This window comes from Watersipora subatra, chromosome 4 (genome assembly GCF_963576615.1).
Source record: "Watersipora subatra chromosome 4, tzWatSuba1.1, whole genome shotgun sequence".
NCBI classification, from domain to species: Eukaryota; Metazoa; Bryozoa; class Gymnolaemata; order Cheilostomatida; family Watersiporidae; genus Watersipora; species Watersipora subatra.
In genome coordinates this window covers 6,227,355-6,252,527 of record NC_088711.1, presented here as the reverse complement: position 1 = coordinate 6,252,527, position 25,173 = coordinate 6,227,355, and the positions used below count along the sequence as shown (strand labels likewise).

The 25,173-nt window shown below is 35.7% G+C and overlaps 1 protein-coding gene across 1 annotated transcript; it reads right to left on the bottom strand.

The window, feature by feature from the left end:
* Positions 1-4,279: 4,279 nt before the first annotated feature.
* LOC137393542 (RNA-binding protein NOB1-like) lies at positions 4,280-24,983 on the bottom strand. Its single transcript, XM_068080135.1, has 8 exons — positions 24,863-24,983; positions 13,935-14,067; positions 11,945-12,078; positions 11,634-11,845; positions 10,618-10,828; positions 6,991-7,088; positions 6,183-6,318; positions 4,280-4,939 (listed from the first exon to the last, which is right to left on the bottom strand). The coding sequence occupies exons 1-8, from the start codon at positions 24,923-24,925 to the stop codon at positions 4,694-4,696; spliced, it is 1,233 nt and encodes a 410-aa protein (XP_067936236.1). The 5' UTR covers positions 24,926-24,983; the 3' UTR covers positions 4,280-4,693.
* Between the last annotated feature and the right edge of the window lie 190 nt (positions 24,984-25,173).

The following is a 25,173-nucleotide window of genomic DNA, read 5'->3' as shown; positions in this document are numbered from 1 at the left end:
CTCTTCATGAATTGTGTAACCTGGGGTTGGCAGACTTGGTATTTTCGGTTATATAACTGACCATCTGAATATACTGAACAAGATCATATTAGGCTAAGAACAGCTGGTATAAACCCTGTATGTGTACATGAAAGCCATAGGTAAGTGGAAAGCTCCACCTGTTAAAGGTTGAAGACGTTTACAAAGCTTGTATGGTGCATGCTTGCCTGTACTAGGTGAAGTCGTCTGCTTTTTCAAATGTCAGTTTATAAGGAGGAATTGTATATCTTGAAACAGAATTCAGCCAGCATTTCCAATAGTTCCTGTCATTGTAGAACAAATCAAACTGTTCTCTACCTCAGCTAGAAGTATTTAAGTTTGGTGAGTAGAGAGTGAAATATTAAAGATTATGCAAAATACTCATCTCATTTTAATATTTTTCAGGATTTGCCACCACAACATTGTCAATTAATCTTTGACTTGTATTTATCTAGGTCCAGATGTCTATGCATACCCCTATACTATAACAACACGGATGGCCAGGAAAGTGAAAAGGTTTTTCCATCTGTTTATGAAACATTGATCAGCTATAGCTACGGCTGCTCGCAGGATAGCGCCATATGTAAAGAGACTTGCAGGAAGTACCGTAAGTAACACACTTGTTTGATCCCAACGAGCTCTTTATGGCGAACCATACAAAGATCTACTGTGGGTACATAAATAGTAAATTGATTTGAAGCGTGTTGTAATTACACTGCAGCAAGTAGAGGCAAACAAATTGTAATTCTTTGCAAATATATTACATTATTATTGTTATTATCTTATATTAGTATATATTATATTTTTACAAAGATTGATAAATTCAATAAAATCGGCAAGTCTTGTACAGGGGAGCAGCAGTTACAGCTGCCTATAGTCATAGAATTAGCCTGTAGTTCGTAGCATGTGCTCCCATATTATAATACATGTAAAGTCACACCGTTTTCATACATTTTAAAGAATTCTGCTAATACACTAGTGCATTTGGTAAGCGAGTTCTTGTTGAAAAGTCTCTGCAGTATCTATAAAGACATATGTTAACATGCCACTGGACATTATACATTTTATACCTACGGTATTATAGCTTTGTAGGGTGGATTATTTGAGGATTATTAGTGTGAAAGAGGATGCAAATCATGGTGCGCTTTGAATTACTGGTAATTGTGTTGTAATGCACACAGGCAAAGTCTGACGAAAATACTAATTTGTTTTATACTACACTCGAAAGTTGGATTTATATTACAATGAAGCATTTGTTTATTTTTTGTTACAAGTAAGCTGAAAGGTCTTATGTATGTTGTAGTTGAGCAATCGTCTGCTGCTTCCAGGGAATCCCTAACTAATAAGATAGGTGAGATGATAACTTTTCTACGATTGTTTCATTCTGTTGGTTGCATTTGTTTTAAATTGAATTGTTCACAATCAGGGTTGCCCGACCTTTCCTTACGCAAGGAATCTGCGCGACATATAGATAAATCGCTCAGGACAACACACTTGCAAAATTCTAAGGCGAATATTTTCAATATAAGCCGAGCTGTAACATGGTTTACAACGCCACACAAATAACCAGAAAAGCTTTTAATGTCCGTTCAAATTTCAACTCGTCTTTGACTATGAGACTAAGGTATCTGCCTCAGAGGTGCGTATTGAAACACAGCACAGCGGGTGGACATGAGAGGGTCATTAGTGCAAAAGATAAGAAAAGATTAAAAAAATTTTTTGTCCAGCTTCAGGAAAATCTGCAGCTACTTCACTGTACCTTGTCTTTCTCTAAAAAGTTAATTTAATATTATAATTTGTCATTCTATTGAACTTCATAAGAGCAGCCCGCATGAGACAGCTTCATAGGTCAGATGTGTCTCGTGAGCCGTAGGTTAGGTACAGCTGTACTAGACAATATTAGACAATTAGCTGATTTGAGTTGCATATATGTACATGAATTAAATAGTATAAATGTAGCGCGATTGCAAATGCAATTTCTGAGTAGTTTATGTATTTTTCCGACAGTAATTTGTGATTAAGAACCTAAGAACTGTGATCTCACTTCTACATCGATATGCTGCTTGCCACTGCTGACCTGCACCGCTATCATTGTATATCACTGTATTTCATAGCTACTAAAGTATGTGAGCAAATCTACACCCCATTCAGTGTCAAGCAACCCTATCAATCCTTCCTAGAGATGCACAGCTTAGTAGACTCAGCCCGATGCTTCAGTTCAGCTAAAACCTATGTGAAGACCATAAGCCAAGGTTTTTGTTGTTCGGGTGCTGGTGGTAGCAGCAGCAGCTATGCCAAATGTGATACTATAGAGAAACAAGGCACTGGTTTCACCAACAGGCCTCTCTACACCACACTCAGACCTTCCTACACTACCTATAAAGCACCGCATTATGTTTCATTCAGGTACACAGGCTAATCTTTTTAGTTTTTGTGTTAAATTAAATGATAGAGTAAAAACGAAAAAAAAACTGCTAGCTATTAGTACATTTTCGTCAAATAGTGATTCAAACTTTACCAGATAAAATATGTCTAGCTGCATTTGTCGATCATATGACAGTAAAGTTAATTTTGTATGCTGTTTTGCGAGATGTATCCTTCTATTAGTGTGCACCGGGATAGTCTGGCCAAGTCCTACTTGTTTTAGTCTAATTATACAAAACTTAGTTATGATCAGTAATAGTTTTAAAAAATCAACATTTACAGTAACCTTTGCTAAAGTACAAATACAGACAACTTCTTGTTTGCATAATTGTAAGTGAGCTCATGTAACACATGTGCATGCACCTTTTGATGTCATTTCTTACGCTTTTAACTTTTCGTGCATAAACACTTTTTAGTCTCGATTGCCTTGTGATCAAATTTATTTTTCAACCGACCCTCTCGCTATTGACAGATACGTATAAACCTTTTGAACTTGTTGCAATTTCAGTTGCAAATGCATGGTGGGATTGAGTTACTACTCCTATAGCTACATCTTAAAAACACTTGACATGGCTGACCTAGTATCCACATTTCCTTCCACCGAGTACACCTCCCAAACAAGAAACTGTGCTTCCTTTAGAAGTGTTTGCCAAAGCCGATGCCAGATGAACTGTAAGTTGATTTTTCCATCATATCATGAAATAGCTTGTATATCCTTGATGCTACAAGGAAGCATGTACATAAATATTTCATAATGCCTTTTTAAGTCTTTGGCTTATATTCGTTCATTTTGTAAAATTGCTAGTATCTTTCCTCCACTAACTTACATATAGTTTGCACAAGATAATTCTATATGGCTGTAGAATGCAAGAAATATCAGAATTTGACGCTAGTACTGAAAAGTGGCTTCACCAGCATTTTGAAGTATAATGCAATACATAAACAACTTGTGTGAGCAAAAATGTGTAAAATTGCATATGTGGCCATATGTAGACTACAATACAAGAGACAGCATGCCAACGTAAGTTTTATTTTTTCCATTCCATGTACTAGAAGGATTTATACATGTACTTAGCATGACAGCAATGTTTCATCATGCTGAGCTGAATGCTGCCAAGGTTGAACATTGAAGATGGCTGCTTCTAGTTAAGTAACTTGACCTAAATAGTTAGATCAGTTACATGCACGGTGAACTTCTGATTCAGCTGAATCTGCACTTGTTCCAGCGCTTTTCTAGTTCAGTTAGGCCTACTGTTTTGTCTCCAGCTAGGATTGAACACACGCCTCCTAGACTATTCATGTTGATTTTTTAGCTCAATATCAACAAAGCCATTCAAATCCGCTAACTTATCATGTTTAGTAATAACTAACCTATTTCCCTTGCAAAGCATTTTATTATAATTCGTGTAGTACAACCAATATATGCATGCCTTAGTCAAGATTACAATTTGTTAGTTTTGTTGCAGCCGACAAGTATATAAGAAGTGTGGCCAGTGTCAAAACACCTTATGGTTACATGAGTTTTGGTAAGAGAACTAACATGCTTTTTACTTGCGAATAATGTACTGTGTTAGATCAGAGGATTGCCTCAATTATTTGAAAAACACTCAGTTTTTTTATGCGACTGTGAATTAACCTGATGACGTGACTCCAAACTAGTAATAAGTTTTTATAAATTGGAAGGACACTATCCTAATCCAGTGTTAATGTCTACATGTCTACATTAATCCCCATGTCTACTTACTTTGTTCAATGAGTTTTTTATGAAATATCTAGGAATTATGTAGTTATTGAATGAAACTTGGTAATGGAAATATAAGAAACGGATGGCCAGAAGTTGACTAATGGCAATATTATATTACCAGTAAACAGATTACAGCAATAACAAAGCCTTTGCTTATCTATATTTCAGATAATGCTGTGTGCCGATCATTGCAAGGAAGTCTGCGGGAACCATTAGATTACACACTCAGATCAACTGCCATCGCTACCGGATGTTCACCGATTTATACAGCTGGAAAATATTACAACAAAAATTTATGCTGTGGCTACACAGGTTTGGCATTGAGCAAAGTCACATGTAACACCAATTCCGTAGTGGGTTAACTCTCGGGCATGGTAACTTAGACAATACCACTTGTCACTATCACTTGTCAACTATAACGGTAGTTGTTGAGATTTTAACGTGTTTATTAATAAATACAATTTTTTAGCACATGTACTAGAAAATTTTTTACAAAGCATATGCATTCTACTTTTTTCTCTTCCGAACTCCAGCGTTAGGATTTCTTTTGTTGAAGTTTCGGCCGGCACCCACTAGAGCAGAACGGCTATGTGTGTCTCTAAGAGCAAAGGGAGAGCTGTTGGTGATGTAGTCAGGGTCAAAGACTCCGTAGTGCTGCTTCTGCTTAGCCTGTTTTCTCTGTGGCATCTTCTGATCTTCCGTTAGCCTCGGGTAGTTTGAATACTTACCACCTTTCGGAAGTGGTATTGATGGCTGCAGTAATAAAAATAACTTCACAACTACCTTTATAATAGTTCAAGAGGATCTCTCATTTAACAACAGATATGATATTCTGATACGGCATGAAAAAACAAAAATGCGCACAAGTGAAAGACAGCCTCACTTTAATAAAAAAAATTTTGCAGCTGTTTTTAAACTTTCAATTGCACCAATGTACTGTTAAAATCATTTTGAAAAAATTAACTAACACTGCGTAGATTTTCAAAATTTTTCGTCCCAAAATGCAATTGAACAATCAGAAAATGCTAGACGCCATCATGTTCACGAGGGAGACTATGTTGTCATGTTTAGTACTAGTGCTGGTTGCTAAGGACTGTGATAGAATTTGTCAACAAAACAACCTTCAAATATTTATCTTTATATCCTCAAAATGAATGTTTTGGTCTTTTTATCTTAATGATTCATCTCAACGACTATCCTTAATGTATGAAGTATTTGACAAGCGAGCAAAATAATTTTAGAATTTTTTAAACACAGCAACAGCTTCGGCACAAATTTATGATGGTAAAACAGCTGATACTGGGCATTTTTAAAAGCGTGCACAGCGATTCATTGACTTGTGAAATTAAGATCGAGAATTTATTAGCAATATTGCCCTTAAGACATGGGTATCAGGAGCTGAGACAAAAGACTTGATGACGAGTCCTTATATTGCACTAGGAACAGCCAACACAGAGTTGACCTTATGCTGCTGTATGTGGTAGCTGGGGTACAAAGCATCTTTTGGTCATCCCATGCATGATGGATGACGGAGATCAGCAACACTTCAATGCTGCCAACAGGCAGAAAGGCCAAAGGCTGCCAACAGCAGGCCAAAGGCTGCCACTGATAGGCTATGAAATCATTACAAGCTCTAAACCTAGGGGCTATCAACCAACTTCACAGGTCAGCCTGGTTATGGATGGAATGATAAGCGGTTACAAAGGTTCTGAAACTCAATGGACAACCGATCTTCAGGTAGAATTAAGTCTTAACTTGTAATCTACATATACTTAGTAAAGGATAATTTAATTTGCATATCCAAAAAGCATATTCAACTTGACTGTTCATGTCTGCCCGCAAATAATGGCTAATCTGGTACATGAATGGGAACATTTTGCATTCACATATTAGACTATAAAATAATTAATGATGACCCGCAACCTAGCGATAAGGAATGCATTCAAAACATCTTCAAAGCTATTCATCCATGTAATAAACCTTGATATAAACAGACCTGTTTACGAATTCTAAATTGTTTCTTAGACAGAAAATATTGAGTAGTTCCATCTTCATTAACAGAAACTGTCAGCCTCCTCAGAGTTTGGTTTCCGCAGTGGTGACAGAATTCTCTCGTTGTGTCTGTTGATATTCTACAGTGGTATATGTATATCACAACTAGGTGTCTGTTGATATTCTACAGTGGTATATGTATATCACAACTAGGTGTCTGTTGATATTCTACAGTGGTATATGTATATCACAACTAGGTGTCCGTTGATATTCTACAGTGGTATATGTATATCACAACTAGGTGTCTGTTGATATTCTACAGTGCTACATGTATATCACAATTAGGGGTCTGTTGATATTCTACAGTGGTACATGTATATCACAACTAGGTGTCTGTTGATATTCTACAGTGGTACATGTATATCACAATTAGGGGTCTGTTGATATTCTACAGTGGTACATGTATATCACAACTAGGTGTCTGTTGATATTCTACAGTGATACATAACAATTAGTCTCACTCAAGCAACTAATCTATACTCTTATTTCTAGAGAAGCATACAGTTAAATCTGTAGATTAAAGCGTTGCATCTTGTTATATTTTAATGATCTCAGCTACATTAGCGTCTAAACAAATAAACAAAAGTCAGCTATTCAAGAAAGAGCCTAGGTGAGGTACTAAATGTTGTCATCAGTATTTGAAACATTTATAGACAAGAGTTTTCAGGGAGCTGAAAGCATCGACTAGGCCCTGTACTTGGTAAGTTCTGCCACTGCTGACAGAAGAAAGGTGGCTGAAATGCACAACTCACTTGAAGCAGGAATAGCACCGAAGGACGTAGCTTTTGGCCTTTTTGATAAGAAGTCCATCCACAGATACAACGTTCAGTCCCATGTGGATGAGCACATTCTGTGAGCAAACCAACCTCATAAAATAGCTATTTTGAAAGCTGTCCGTCATAGCACTGGTCTTTGCAAAACTTTAGAAACTCGATTTCGCATTAATTGTTACTACTTAATTATGAACTACTAGACGGGCAGTGGTAAGAGGTCTAGCTGCCAGCCGTTTGAACACGCCATCCCAGATAAGATAGAGCAAAAAAGAAAAATCTAAACATGGTTTTAGCATAAACCCAAAGATGAAAAATGGGTCGCGGTCACAGAAACCATGGTTAAGTCGCAAATCACGAAGTTGAGTTATCCGACTTTAAAGTTACACTAACTGAATTTATAATATTAGTAACGATTTTTGTAACACGTACATCTGGACCAATCAAAGAGTGATCTTTCTGAATCTGAAGTCAGTTTAGATAATAAATGTCTTTAACCATCGGGAAAAAACCCTTAAAACCGTTGCTATGCTAAACAGGAAGACTGGAAAATGGCGTCCGAAAAACGTAATTGTTTCTTTTTTGCCGGTTTGAAAGATAGTTCTGACATTTTGGACACTTATAATGAGTACTTTGGTATTCCAACTGATGTCAAAAGCAGTGAAAGTAAAGGGAATGATGATATATTCCTAACAATTCTTATAAGATTATTACAATATTTAATTACAGTCAAACATGGATAACTCGAACTTCACGGGACCGAGCGAAAGTGTTCGAGTTATCAGAGCGTTCGAGTTATCAGAGCACTGTCACAAGTCCATGTATCTATTTATTAGTAGATACATGCACATATACAAACTATAATAGAAATCAAAAGCATAAATGGCTTGTTTCAAATTAAGTGCTTCTAATGTAAAGTTTAAAACTTTTTTATCAAAAAGTATAGGAGATTTTTCTATCACTTGAGATTGTTTTGTTGTTTGAGGTGATGTTATTGCCAGGATGTTTTATAGATTGACATTGGCAAAACTTGATCGTTGTTGAAATGCTCAGAAGAAAAGACATCTTTTTCTTTTGAGCGTTTTAACCGAGATCAATTTTGCCGATTTTTCTTAAAGTTTATGCGAAGGTCACCTCACTTTTCCATGCTTCCGAAAGGCGATCGCTAAGCGGATGTTTGGTAAAAATCAAAATTCACCAAATCTTTAGAAAAGTCGTTGAAAAAAATATTTTGCCGACGGTGGTAATAACGACGCCTATGATTTACGAAAAGTTGAGGTTTACCTCTATGACTTGGAATAAAGTGATTTTCTAAAGCAATAACAACCGTCTCGGTAGCTGTTGGGCAAAAAACTGTTCGAGTTAACAGAGTTGAGGTCGAGTTATCTAAAGCAATTTATCATTACGTGGGAACGGACCAAAGAAACCGTTCGAGTTAACCATGTGTTCGAGCAATCCGTGGGCGAGTTATCCATGTTTGACTGTATAAGAATAATTATTCGATTTTATAAGGTTTAATTATAAGAATAATTATTCGAATTTACAAAATCGAAGTATATAGTGATCGATGGTGTGTAATATGTTAGTTATTTTTTTATAAAGATTTTGTTGATCATACTACGGTTGTGCTCAATATCGCGGTACTGCCAAGCCGTTTTTAATATCTGCAAAATTAAGTAATACATTTTCTTATAGATATACAGCTATTTCTATGACAACCAGCTAAAATCTGTTTAGATTTTTAAATTCAGCATAATGTTTTGGATATAAAAACAGAAATCTAGATAAATATCACCTCTTGATATTGGTTGCCATGGCGTTTGAAATGTAAACAAAATTGTGCATCGGTTTTCGTTTTTCAAACTTTAACACCAGTTTTCTCGGAACTATGTTTTCGCGCTAATGGTAAACGTGCATTCAGTTCATTGATCATAAAATCTGCTGTAATTAAGCTAAAATCAATTTTTTTTTGCAAAATAACTGCGAGAATTTTCTCCTCCTGCTAGTGTAGATAACTCAAAATCTTATAATCCCGACTTAACCATGGTTTCTGTGATCATGACACAAATAACAGCACCATCTTGACTAATAATTAATAAAACCAGACTGTTTCAAACTGCTTAAAACACATTAAATGCATGTCATTAACTATTTTACATCACTGCATAATGTTGGTAATATAGAGATGACGTACTAATCACTAAGCTATGGCTAGCACATTTCTAAGACTGCACATTTGTCATTTTTGCATCACAGGCCAACATATGTTATTGATCAAACTTTTAACATAATAAAAACTCAATATTATCCTCAAACTACAGCATAGCTGAACTAAATATTTGAGAAAAGAATATTTCATGATAAACCAAAGATGCAATATGTCAAAGTTCAATTTTTCTTCGTAGCTGGTAAAAAACTTTTTGAATCTGGCTTTCAACAATCTTAAATAAACAAACATCTATTAGAAATTAAATTTAGCCTAAATTTACAGTATATGATCAACAGTATAAAGACATAAAAAAGTAACTTAGAGTTCTCCATGCTTTTAACACACGCATTAAAATTTACAAGGAATACTCATGGTTTGCTTCCCTAGGAAAACACATCTATCAAAGACTGTTATTATATAACATTAGTTAGGAGTTAAATATCTCAACTAAAAACTAATTGATACCATATTGAATATTTGTAATCTTATTCCATCTACAATAGCTGTCTAGCATCTACAACAATTCTAAAGTTTTCACATTAATTGTACAGTGCCAATAATAATTATGCAGTGTCTACGTTAGCTGTACAGTGTGGGAAATAGCTGTACAGTGCATACAATAACTGTACAGTGCATACAATAACTTTACAGTGTGTACAACAACTGTAAAACGCATACAATAACTGTACAGTGCATACAACAACAGTACAGTGTGTACAACAACTGTACAGTACATACAATAACTGTAGTGTCTACAATAGCCGAGTGAGCGAGACTATATATCAGGGGTCAGGAACCTTTTTGGCTGAGAGAGCCAAAAACCCACATGTTTCAAAATTTAATTCTAAGAGAGCCATATGTATATTTTGAATCTCGAAAACATGAAATTGAAAAGGAAGACCAACAAATTTAGTATGATTGAGCAATTTTAGAGTATAAGAAAATTGAACTTATTTTGAACAACAATGTTCAAATAACAACTTGTTTTAGTCATCATTTGGTTTAAAGGGTTTACCTTTTGATCTAAAAATGACTTTTGCAGTCGCTGTGCGGCCTGCGCAGAGCAGAGTACAGAAAGTGATAGAAAATTTTTGCTGCACGGCCACATCAAAAAGTTGCAAATGAAAATATATTTCTATTAAGGGAACGTTATCTTTCATTTTCGTCTTTGTAGTGACGTTATGTTTAATGTTACTGTTATTTCAGCACTATTTGTATTATTACGTTAACTAAATTAATAGCTAAATTATGAATTATTTTTCTACTGATTTATCAAAGAGCCAGATGCAATCATCAAAAGAGCCACATATGGCTCGAGAGCCATAGGTTCCCTACCCCTGCTATATATAATAGCTTCAGTGTTTTTAATAAATATGTGGTTTCTATGCAGAGGAAATTACCTGCATAGCAAAGTCTGTGGTGAGACAACCAACCACACAAGCATTTCTTTCATCTCCACTAAGGCTGCCAGCCATAGTTCGGTTAATTTCATCTACATTCCTAGGAGTTATCCACCCTTCATCATCATCATCCTCACTCTCCTCATCTGACTCCTCTGAGCTATACTCAGCTATCTCTCCTGGCAGACTCTCACCATCCTCTAACAGCTTGCTGATAACGATAGCCAGTGGTCAATGTCTAGCAAACCATTCAAACAGCTCCAAAAGATCAGATAGAATTGTGAACAAATAATACAAGCACTTAGAGTATATCAAGTAAATCGGTACAAAGAGAAGATTATAAGAGCTAACATACTAAGCATTAGAAATGGTCAAACTAAATGTTTCACTAAAAATGACAGCTTCCCCATGAGCTGGTAATGCTGTGACAAAACTCCTCATTCTATTAAAGCTCTAAAACAAACTTTATCACATTCTTTAAAATCAGTGCAACAATGAATTGCCTCTCAAGTGCACACAGGTAAGTGTATGCACAAAACCTAAAGCGTTTCCCTCAGATCTATTGACCAGATGAATTTGATTGAACAGATAAACCAATAGCTGGTCAAGACAAGTGACTCCGTTTGTCCACTCCAACTGCCCATTTGTTTCACATTCTTAAATCTATTCAAAGAATTACACACCAGAGGCCTATATCTGCAGAGCATATATGCATCTACTCAATCACTACTAAACATAAATAGATTCAGCATATAAATATATTCAGATACAGCAATCTACATCACTGCCTCACACCAGATATCTACATCACTGCCTCACACCAGATATCTACATCACTGCCTCACACCAGATATCTACATCACTGCCTCACACCAGATATCTACATCACTGCCTCACACCAGATATCTACATCACTGCCTCACACCAGATATCTACATCACTGCCTCACACCAGATCAGCTCCTAAATTCGTTCCTTAGAAATGAACAGACTAGCATTAACAAACTCGGATCTTACCGGTCAGCAGATGAACGATTCTTTTCCTCAGTAATCTCAAGTTCCGCTACACACTCACTGAGCTCTTTGGATACCTCATCACTACTAGTTGCTCGCTTTGCGACATCCTCTTTCTCAGCCGCTGTCGGGGAGGTTACTGCTTGATCCTTTTTAATGTAAAAACCAGCCACTTCTGCTTGGGCGTTTGCGGTAGACCCTGACTCGAATAATATCTAAAGATATATAAATAGAAGAAGCTGCATTTGATGACTGATTCCTGCCACAACTGCTTGTTCATCATATAACTGAATAGGCCTCACAACTGGACACACCTTCTTCTCAGGGACAGTCTTAATGTGTTCGACTCCTACATGTCGTTTTTCAAGCTCGTAGGTGAGAGCAAGCAATCTGATATCAGTAGCTGACAGGCTCCGGTAATCTCCTGTTTTCTTTGTAAACTCAGTTACTACAATATAGTGAACATATCGCTTTTATCGGTTTTAACTGAGAGCACAGCTTATATTCAACCAACATATCAATGCGGAGAGAAAACAATCATACGCATATCGACAATGTAAAATAGTATAATGATTTCACACTTCTTGATGTAACTAAATTTTATTTATACTATTTCAGAATAGTTCTTCGCAAATGATACTGTCTGCATTTATTGCACACATAGCTAACACACCATATGACTGAATGGCACATAAAAGTAACTCCATGTGTTTTCAAATATGTACATGTTAGTACTGCATTTGCACCATCATCTGAATTGAAACTACCATCATATACATAGCTATTTCGGTAGTACTGCCTTGTCCCCAGCCTTCCAAACCATGATGCCTTGCCCCAGCCTTCCAAATCATGATGCCTTGCCCCAGCCTTCCAAACAGGGTTGGAAAAAACCACGGTTTTTTATGAAAAAAACCAGGTTTTTTTGGTTTAAACCAGTTGTTATGGTTTAAACCGGTTTTTATAATTTTACCAAGGTTTTTGCAATTTCAAGTCCAATTAACATCACTTACTGTAGCTGCATGATTGAATATTGAACATGTATACATTTGTGGAATCATCTGTTAAAGACAGTACTTTGGGAGTTTTTATGGGCAAAAAGTGAGAAAACATGGATATTTCATGAGTCTAATCAAACATGATTGATGAAATACAGAGCAGAAATCTTATCACATAAAGTGAATATTTTACATACAGCTCTATGTATAAGTAGGAATTTTAATCCAAGTGATTAGTCGTGTGGTAGTGTAGAGCAGAGCAAAATGCAGATGCATTGTTAGTGTTTGGAGCAGTGGCAGTTAACTCAACTTCTATCACCTGAATACTAGCATCACTGTCTAAATTGGTGTTTTCAGTTTGACATTTTGCTATGTGAGCTTTAAGCCTATCTGCGTGACCTCGCGTTACGACAGCACACCTATTACATTTTGCCTTGAAGCCTTTGCCTTTTTGCAGTTCGAGTAAAAAATTGCCGAACGGGATTCTGTTTGTGAGGCATATTGGAAATTTGAGGCACAACTTAAACTCTTCAAAACACAAAAAATTTGATAAACTGAATTCTAACAATCCAACTACTTTGGCTTGTGCCCACTAAATGAAATAATAGTTTGCAAGCATAAAGCTTTTGCCCAAAAGGATTTTATTGTTTTAATTTCTAATTATAAGTAATCCTTTCTCACTGGCCAGACTTGAGAAAGTATTCATTCATTATTAGAGAAGATGATTGGATTAGTATATTTCACATGGTTTTTATATTTCATCATTAAAGAGATCATTATATCACTTGATACTAGCAATTAAAAATGGAAGTCACCAATTCATTGTTGTGCTAGGATTTCATGTAGTTTCAACTTGAGCCATCAATTTACTACTGTGTCTTAAATAAACTTCCAAAGCTGATAATTACATATAATTGCATTTCTACTGCACATGAACCACTAGGAGCTTAAAATATTGTTTTCCACAAAAAATAATGAAAAAACCATAAAACCGGTTTTTTCGGCTGGTTTAAACAGGGTTTAAACCGCTCGGTTTAAACCAAGCCAAACCTGCTTCCAAACCATGATGCCAAAGGAGAAATAAAAAATCCAAGCATCTACTAACATGAATATGTAGATTCGTTGAGATATGTTGAAACAGAATTTTGTCAAAAAACTCGGTTACATACTAGCTGATTTGGAAGGATTTTGCAAAAGCTGCAAGATATTACAGTAGTAGCCATCGATATAAATTTGAAAAGTGAGTGATTGGTCGGTAAATGTACACAAAACACATCATGGTCGCATGAACAGTGATGCAGACACCTACCAATCCGGATAGAATCACCATCAGGCTCCTTAAATTTGATTTCATATGGTAAAACTTGCAACCTCTGTCGAGTAGGTTTATCTCTGATCTCCAAAACAACATCTTGAACTGTGTAGATAGTTTTACCAATATCCTATGAGAAGCAAACAGCAAAGATTTGAAACATTTCTTATTAAAATTAAATGAATCTCAGAGTAGATAATTAGAATGTAAAAAGGTGTCCCATATCTTATAACTTGCGTGAGCTTGACTTACAATTCTGAAACAGGAGAAACTGACATTCAAATAGAGAACACAACTTCTAATTAACTAGTCTCTACATGATCACTTATTAGGTACCGATCCACGACATCTCTGAGCTATCAGATAAACAAGTGAAATTTGAGATACCGTAAAACCTATACTTGAACGTAAAGCCTATACTTGAACGTAAAACCTATACTTGAACGTAAAGCCTATACTTGAACGTAAAACCTATACTTGAACGCCACCTTTATTTGAACGCCACTATAGAAGGGTTGAAAAAATAGAAAGCCACCCTTTAATTGAATTATGCCACTTCCATTTGACTGCCACTTTGACATTATTTGATCTTTATGAACCCTTAATGGCAAGTGATCAAGAGCAAAAGTGTCCACAAAATCATACTAATAATGGCTCAGTTACATCAATCACAATTAATTCTTTCACTGTTTCTGTTAGAATCGAAGTTCATTTGCTAACTCCAAAGCTTTACAGTTTTTTCGTTAAAATTTTGATAGCAACACCATTGAAATGTTGAATAGCTGTATAAGGATAATAGTAGTTTCTTGTTTTACGCGGCCTTGCTACTTTGATGTATGTGAAAAATGATTTAGCAATTACGATGGAATCTGTATTACTATTTTGAGGTTAAAACGTTTGCTTAGCATGCATGTGCAAGCATGCATTTGATTACACGGTTTCTCTTAAAGGTTGACTTGCAACAAAATTCACATTACAGTTATTTGGTATCAAAAGATTCACCATGTCTTACTCTGCTGTGTTGTAGGTGCAAAATATGTGGAAATGTGATTACAAGCTCTTGAAAGCTCAAAACGAGCAGTTAATCGCCGCCATCATGAAACTGCCATAAATTAGAATCTCTTTTTCAAAATGACTCAAATACGACGTAGTTGAATGGGATGACTTCTGTTTACACTTTTATGCAACCTTATTCGTCGAAATATTTTCACAAATATACTTCATGCATTCAATAAAACCATGTCTATTGTCCTTACACGTCTATTTCATCATCATTGTAATGCTGTCACTTTCAGCACTGATATCTTATAACCGATCGTGGAAATGCGTTTAATTTCTTAACCTTAGCTAGGAGTACATATTCTCTGATAAACATGACAAGCCTGTTGGTAACTTGTGATCATCCAAAAATGCTGTAGAAATTATTCGCGCTGTTTGGCAGGAAATATGGGTCACATGATCAGATTACGACTAGACGATTAGACCAAGCCGAAACAAAACTGTGAAGTAGTGAGCATCTATATTTGATACGGGTTCTTTGGTAAAACCTCAAGTGTTTGTCATAAACTAGTGCTAAAGTTTTATATTGAGCCTTTTATTGGCCTTTCAATTCACGTGGCAAAACAATAACCAAATGGAGTGATTACAGCAGAGAAATAAACTGATTCCAATCTGCGGCGGTTTCGTGATGGCGGCGATTAACTGTTCATTTTTGAGCTTTCAAGAGCTTGTAATCACATTTCCACATAGTTTGCACCTACAACACAGCAGAGTAAAACATGGAGAATCTTTTGATACCAAATAACTGTAATGTGAATTTTGTTGCAAGTCAACCTTTAAGTTATGTGAAGTGTATTCTATAGTGTAACGCGTGAAAGTTTTGCTCTGCTAAAAAAACTGTTTGGACGCTAATATCAACTTGTTCAGCAGTGCAGAAGAAGAGTTGAGGTTAGAAGAATCTGAAATGGTTCCAAACAAAAGCAACAATCAGAATGAAACTGGCTAAGCGAATGATGCAAATATTTTTGTTTCTGTATGTATTATAATTTTGGTTTGTTTATATCACTGGTTCTTGAATATATATTTGTATAACATATAATGGATTATTATTATAAACTTATAAATTTGCCGATTTGTGGCCTATTACTTAGCTAGAAATTCCCCTGTCATACAGCCCATGACCAAAGTGATAATGGAAAAAGAAAGGGTGCTGCTGGTTGAAAAATGCAATATTAGCAGTCAAATGGCACTGCAGTGCAATAGGATAACTGCAATGGTAGCTGCAATGGTAGCTGTAATGTACTGGGTGTTATTATGTACAACAAACAGAAATAATGAAAGGAAAAGATTATATATGTTTATATCTCTCCCTGCAATAGGAGAAATGCAATATTAGAAGTAAAATGGCAAGTTGCTGTGTAATATACATATATATACAGTCAAACATGGATAACTCGAACTTCAAGGGACCGAGCAAAAGTGTTCGAATTATCAGAGCATTCAAGTTATCAGAGCACTGTCACAAGTCCATATATTTACTTATTTATTAGTAGATACATGTACATATACAAACTATAATATAAATCAAAAGCACAAATGGCTTGTTTCAAATTAAATGCTTCTAATGTAAAGTTTAAAACGTTTTCATGAAAAAGTATAGAGATTTTTCTATCACTTGAGATTGGTTTGTTGTTTGAGGTGATGTTATTGCCAGGACGTTTTTCAGATTGACATTGGCAAAACTTGATCGTTGTTGAAATGCTCAAAAGAAAAGACATTTTTTTCTTTTGGGGTTTTACCCACGATCAATTTTGCCGTTTTTTCTTGAAGTTTATGCAGATTACCTTACTTTACCTGGGATTCGTTAAGAGCAACACTCCGAGGCAGTTCAATTAGAAGTTTTACGGTACATTCTATATCACTCACGCTTTTTTAATAGATACTTATTGAATGTACACACGTATTCTGTGTTTAGGTCAAACGATGAATAGTTTTTTGTAGCTCAGACAACGTATACGTTCAATTACTACATTTTTTAAGACGTTTTAAACATTCAACATTCCGACGTTGATTCAACACGGAATCAACGTCGGAAAACTATTCATCACGGGCTAGCCGAGTCACGCACTCAAGGATTTTCGCCACGCACATACAAAACAACATGCGATTTTAGTTTTGTATGTGCGTGGCGAAAATTCTTGCGCGCGTGACCCGGCTAGCTCGTGCTATTCATCGTATCGCAGTATAAATCAAATTTCACCAAACTTTTAGAAAAGTCGTTGACAAAAATATTTTGCCGATGGTGGTAATAACGACGCTTATGAATTACGAAAAGATGAAGTTTACCTCTATGGCTTTGAATAAAGTGATTTTCTAAAGCGAAAACAACCGTTTTGGTAGCTGTTGGGCAAAAAAACAGTTCGAATTAACAGTGTTGAGTTCAAGTTATCTATAGCAATTTATCATTACGTGGGAACGGACCAAAGGAAATGTTCGAATTAACCATGTGTTCGAGCTATCCGTGGACGAGTTATCCATGTTTGACTGTATATATATATAAAATTGTTTCCTCACCCCGGATACCCCGTATGGGTGGTAAATTCTGCTCTAACTCGGGTCTCCTACCAGAGACCTGGGAGTTTGAGCACTCGCCTCAAGATCTTAGCTGTTCCCAATAGCGCACTTTTCTGCAACTCACCTGAGTTGATTGCTGTTGGTATTTGGGCAAGCCACATTTTATGCGCCGGTGTTATTGCGCCCAGTGCCCCAATGACTACTGGGATTACAGTTGTTCTTACATTCCAGCATTTTTCAATTTCTTCTCCAAGAGGGAGATATTTCTCTACCTTTTCTTTTTCTTTGCTGGCTATATTGTAGTCATTGGTTACTGCTATATCTATTATAGTAGTCCTCTTGTTCTCCTTGTCTACCACCACTATATCTGGTTGGTTTGCTAGGACATGCTTGTCAGTTTGGATGTAGAAGTCCCAGAGGATCTTAGCCCAGTCATTTTCATTGACCTTACCAGGAGCTTCCCACCAGTGTTGTGGAAGCCATCAAAGAAACGGATATAGCAACTCGTAAACTGCTGACCATGCATGGAGCACTCCACCCAAAATCTGATACTACTAGATTGTATCTTGATAGGAAAGATGGCGGTAGGGGACTCAAAAGTGTACAGCAGACAGTGAAAGAGGAGGAGCAAAGCATCAAAGCATATGCAGCCTCCATGGCCATCTCAGATAAGTTGCTAGCTGAATTTCAATCGGCTGCTCTTACAATGGACCTACGCCCTGATGATGAGGAAATTGACTGGCACACGAAACCTCTTCATGGTGCTTACCACCAACAAATATCTAAGGTTGGTGATCTTCACCAGACATATATGTGGCTGAACAAAGGAAACCTAACGGCCAATACAGAGTCGCTAATCATGGCAGCCCAGGAGCAAGTGCTCCCAACAAGGCAACTCCAAACGAAAATCTATCACACTAGAGACGATCCTAGATGCAGACTGTGCAAAGATGCACCTGAGACCATCCAACACATGCATATATATATATATATATATATATATATATATATATATATATATATATACAGTCAAACATGGATAACTCGAACTTCAAGGGACCGAGCAAAAGTGTTCGAATTATCAGAGCATTCAAGTTATCAGAGCACTGTCACAAGTCCATATATTTACTTATTTATTAGTAGATACATGTACATATACAAACTATAATATAAATCAAAAGCACAAATGGCTTGTTTCAAATTAAATGCTTCTAATGTAAAGTTTAAAACGTTTTCATGAAAAAGTATAGAGATTTTTCTATCACTTGAGATTGGTTTGTTGTTTGAGATGATGTTATTGCCAGGACGTTTTTCAGATTGACATTGGCAAAACTTGATCGTTGTTGAAATGCTCAAAAGAAAAGACATTTTTTTCTTTTGGGGGTTTACCCACGATCAATTTTGCCGTTTTTTCTTGAAGTTTATGCCGATTACCTTACTTTACCTGGGATTCGTTAAGAGCAACACTCCGAGGCAGTTCAATTAGAAGTTTTACGAGGTTTTACGGTACATTCTATATCACTCACGCTTTTTTAATAGATACTTATTAAATGTACACACGTATTCTGTGTTTAGGTCAAACGATGAATAGTTTTTTTGTAGCTCAGACAACGTATACGTTTAATTACAAGAATTTTTAAGACGATTTAAACATTCAACATTCCGACGTTGATTCAACACGGAATCAACGTCGAAAAACTATTCATCACGGGCTAGCTGGGTTACGCCACGCACTCAAGGATTTTCGCCACGCACATACAAAACAAAAACAACATGCGATTTTTGTTTTGTATGTGCGTGGCGAAAATCCTTGCACGCGTGCCCCGGCTAGCCCGTGCTATTCATCGTATCGCAGTATAAATCAAATTTCACCAAACTTTTAGAAAAGTCGTTGACAAAAATATTTTGCCGATGGTGGTAATAACGACGCTTATGAATTACGAAAAGATGAAGTTTACCTCTATGGCTTTGAATAAAGTGATTTTCTAAAGCGATAACAACCGTTTCGGTAGCCATTGGGCAAAAAAACAGTTCGAATTAACAGTGTTGAGTTCGAGTTATCTATAGCAATTTATCATTACGTGGGAACGGACCAAAGGAAATGTTCGAATTAACCATGTGTTCGAGCTATCCGTGGACGAGTTATCCATGTTTGACTGTATATATCTATATATATATAGCTGGGGGGCTGTATATCATTGGTCATAGCAACCAATATTAAGAAGTTGTGATATTTATTTAGATTTCTGTATTTATATCTAAAGAATTATGCTGAATTTAAAAATCTAAACAGATTTTAGTTGGTTGTCATAGAAATAGATGTAGCCTATATCTATAAGAAAATGTAGGCCTATTACTTAAACCATAACTGTCACGAACAACTTTTATCGTATTTTCTAGGTAAATCAGACACGCTGATTCCGATTTTGTACTCAAAATAAAGATTAGTCCACTAACCTTCAAAGTCATTTAGGCTTTTTTAAAGCGTTTCAATATCCGTTTCAAAAACAACACAATCGGCATTACAAGCTCCGCCCATAAATATGTGACGAAACCTAGCTTTTTCAGAAACGGAAGTTGGGAATGTTTAGTCCGATTTAGAATAATAGAGATGGGTGTCTTAAAACCCATTATTATCTAAATCCAGCCTGTAAAATAGTTTCAGTTTTTTATGAAAGGGATATAAACTATTTAAAATTGCTCGCAGCTTGTTACATGACGTTTAAATGGGCTGGACGCCGAGAAAAATGAGCTCAAAAAGCGCGGTTTTATCACAAGCTAGCGTTGTTATTGCGCTTTTTAAATATGCAATGCTAAATAGCTTATCTACCTTTCAGAAAAGACTGATATTATTTTTAAGGCTGAATTTAGATATTAATAGATTTTAAAACACCCATCTCTATTATTCTAAATCGGTCTAAACATCCCTACGTAACTTCTGTTCCTAAAAAGCTTGGTTACGTCAAGTATTTATGGGCGGAGCTTGTTATGCCGATCGTGTTGTTTTCGAGACCGATATTAAAACGCTATAAAAAGTTCTTCATTACTCTGAAAGTTAGTGGCCTAATCTTTATTTTGATTACAAAATCGGAATCAGCATGTCTGATTTACCTAGTAAATATGATAAAAGTTGTTCGTGGCAGTTATGGTTTAATTTTGCAGATATTAAAAACGGCTTGGCAGTACATCAATATTGAGCACAGCCGTAGTACCATCAACAAAATCTTTAGAAAAATAATAACAGTAACATATTGCACACCATCGGCCACTATATTCTTCGATCTTGAATATTTGAATGATTATTCTTACAACTAAATCTTATAAAATCGAATAATTATTCTTACAATTAAATATTGTAATAATCTTATAGGTAATATTGTAAGAATCGTTAGAAAAATATCGTCATTTCCTTTACTTTCACTGCTTTGGACATCAGTTGGAATACCAAAGTACTCATAATAAGTGTTTAAAATGTCAGAGTCCCGTAGAATCGGCAAAAAAGAAACGATTACTTTTCAGTACTTTTACGTTAATTACAGAAATTTTCGGCAATTAGACAATGCCATAGACTAGTGAAATGTGCACATTTTTCTCGTGAAATGCGCACGGCTTAATAGTTCTACTATTTGTTGCACAGCCTTATTGGCGTTTCGTTGGACGGTCTTAATTTTGATTAGAAAAAGCTTGTCAAGTTTTTATCGCGATTTTTGGCCAAATTAATCCGTTTATTCATGTATAATCCAATCAGATGGGTTAGTTTTAGGATATTGCAGAAAGTTTTCAAAGGCTTGGTAACATATTTAAATATGTTTATATGTGTTTTGTAACATTATTATACTTGAACTCTACACAAAAATGGTTAAATTTCATGATGGGATTATTGAACAAGGGGTTGGTAACGGCCGTTAACGGATAATTTTTCGGGAGTTGTGTGCGCATACGTTTCCAATGCATACATGTATTTATTTCATCTACATATATAAATCTCAGTGTTTGTTTGTCTTTTGTTGTTCTTTTGTTTTAAAACCTGTGTCCGGTTGTAGAGATTAAAAACTAGCAATGAAACATCTGTATTGCACTGAATTTGAACTCGACAATTGCAATCGCAAGTTTGCAATCACGGGCATCTAAACACAAGGCTAAGCCGTTCTTATCAATATCATTGATTTTATCTATGGTATCCTTATCGAGATTGCGGGTTACACATTAAATAGAGATGCACTTTTTATTAATTAATTAATATAACCTTTTGCGTTTGTATTTCTTTTTAAAAAATTTTAAAAGCTATTTCAAACTTAGTTACCTATTTTTTAATTTGAAATTTTCAGATGTAAGGTTTCAATTTTAAATGTCCCATGATCAGCTTGAATTTCCGGTTCTTCCTTATAGCTATCACAATAAAAAACTGAAATTAACGTTTTCACACAAGAACTATTGTATTACTTCAAGTAGGAATTGCATCTGCATTCTCTCGCTGTTCAGTCAGACGAAGTATCAGACAAAACCAGTCTGATATCTCATTTTTAAGATGCCCAGTATCGAGAGGTACCAGTATCATCATATTCAGAGTTTTGATGGATAGCTTCTGTTACAACAGTAACCTTTTTTATACACACTTCTATGTACATTACATTAATTCAACATATTCATAGATTTTTAGTTTGTTTTCTCAGTTCGTAATAATTGTGTCAGTATGAAATAAACTTTCAGTGTAAACATTGTAGCAAGACATCTAGCCATTACTTACTATTTATTTCACATTTAAACATCTTTACAGTTGTTTTACTTTTCTCTTAATTTAATTGAAATACACAGAACACTTTTTTCATGATATGAAGTGTAAAAGTTAGAATCGTAAATGTTGTATGCGTTGACTAAAAATCAATTTTCTGTCCAAAGACTTTTTATTACCCAGATGGCCAGACAACGCCGGGCATTCATCTAGTTTAGAGATATACAACAAGTTGGGGGTAAGTTACAGCAAAGTTTTTGCACCCAAAAGAGTTAATGTCGCTCTGTTCAAAGGAGAGCGCAAAATATTGGCAACATTTGCTTAACCCGTGAAAGGGTTAAATTTATCTTGCCAAAATTCTGACAAGCTATTTGAAAAATACGATGTCACCCTTTATTTGAACGTCACCTCTAATAAAGCGTCATTATAGGGTTGAAAAATAGACCCCCATGGTGTTAAAATAAAGGTTTCACGGTAACCGTCTTCAACCTGCTGTCAGGCTTGGGATTGTATAGTCTGCCTAAAAGCATTGCTCGTTAAAAGAACTCTTGTCTAGTTTAGCCATCGATACAGAAATCTATTAAACATGGTGACTTGTGACTTATGATACATTATGTCTTTAAAAGGGTCTTTTGTTTTATGAGTAAAGGGAATGAGACAATTTTTTTACAATTTCCTTCAGATTTCGCTATTAGTAGACCAAGCAACCTTTTAACATGAGAGTACTGTATTTCTTTTAGTTTTGTGTCACCCAAAATATTTGTAGTTTAGTATAATAGCATCAATAGGTGAACACATGAAAATCAAGAACAAGGCATAGTACGATTAGGCTTTGGTTTCCAGTCTAACCCTGCGGGCAAACCGTATTTTAATTAACAAATTAATTTTTTAAGAATAGAACAGCAAGAGCAATGCATTTTAAGGCATATATAAAAATTCTACAGTATCAGAGAGTGCAAATTTGCTGAAGCAATTGTCTAAAAAGATATGGTACCATAAAATTAATATACAGTCCCTCTACTATCCTAATCAGGCTATATTGTCAGTATAAATGTTTTTTACAATTTTACTGTTACAATAGAAACGGTTTAATCATCTTCTTGTCAGCTCACAGATTGTAAAAGTTTGTCAAACACTCTTTTGGATATCCTCAATATAATTAGTCTTCTACGGTGGTAAGCCTACAATTTATATCTTCCATAGAAAACTCAAGGCAACCAAGTAATATTATCTTGCTGGTGATGAGGGTTTTCAATGACCGAGTTCCCGTTCCAACTGCCTGTATATTTCCCCTTAAAGGTTCAAACAAATAAACGAGCGATGCATTAGCCAACGAGCCTTTCAGATTAAAAGTCTATAATTGAGAAAGCACACATTGTTAAACTAGCATGTGGTCTTGCAAAGATGACATCAGTAAAGAAGACTAAAGATTTGCTTCGGCAATATGATCACACCGTAGCATTTCCTTAACACGAAAATGTAAGCAAGCAAGCCAGTTTAAATCATGTTTTTATGTGAAGCAACACGCTGATCCGCATATTGTAACTACAGGTTATATTTTTCATGTGCACAAATGGCTTACGGCTTGTAAACTTGGACTGATTTAATGAAGGGTTAGAATGTGGATATGGTGAACTACTTTGTGGTGTTCATTTTTTGCAAACAATTCATTAACCATGGCCAGTGAGAGATCACTGTGCATAAAAATGTACAAATAGATGGTTAAGTATAAAGAGTTGTTTAGATTATGATGTGGGCCATAATATTGTGCAAAAGAATGGGAAAGCTATGTCACCTGCCATTTGCCCCTTAGCAGGGTTAGCAAGTCTCGAATGCCGTTGCTGGAAATCTACCAAATCAATGTTTAACTACAAAGTTGGTAGTACACATAGCAGTTTTTTTTAAAGAAATAAATATTTGAAGTTGACTGATATGCTGAAAAAGTCTGTGATTTGATTTGGACATCTCTAAGACATTTACCAAACATCAACAATTTGTTTTAGCTTTTTCCTGCAACACCAGAGAGGTTTCAACCACTTGTCACAGCTTTAAAGGTAGCGTGTACTTTTTTTAACTTACTATTCTGTTTGCGGTAAATGAAATTACCTGCCAACAGCTAAAGAGAATCACTCAAACTCGTATTTCTATCTTGGTCTAGGCTTTTTTCTACTCAACTTAATACTTCTCTGACCCCTTTGTTGTAATTACAGCAAATTACCTTTATGAAGGCTCAATTAGAATATAGCTGATTGAGCAATTCAAATGGCACTTGAAAGTTAACTCATCATTCCATGCCATTTTCAAGCAAAACAAACTCTGGTCCTATACTGTGCCTTTTCTAACTAGTTGTCTCCTGAACTTGTCTTCTGATTGTAACAGCGTGACACAACGTACAAAAAACAGTCTAAAATCTGGCGAACCTCATATAGGCTATTCATTACTAGTAGGAATAAAAATCATTTTACTGAAATTTTTTGCTTGTCATCCTGAAGTTGGCAATACACACAGCCTACTTAATGTAAAAAGCTTTTACTCTCTGCAAAAGATATACAAAACGTGATAGCTATCATTATATTACAAAATGTATAAAGTAGCTTGCACGTAAAATTTCCTTGATTACCTTGATAGGTGCATTTCTAATGAATCCACCAGAATCTACGACCACATGTTCAACAGTTGCCATTTTTATACGAAGGCTGACTAAGTTTTTTCTGTCGACAAAACGTTATTATATCTCGCCGAAATAGTGAGGCTGGTCGTTCCTCTTCTCATACATACATACTCTGTGTACGATTAGATCGCCATAATTTACAATCGTACTTTACGCGGTGTCGTATAGGGATAATTTGTATATAGCGTTAGTATAGGCTCCGTTGGTGGCGCAACTTTCCCTATGTGACACTGACTTTACGTACTCTGATCTGCTCTACT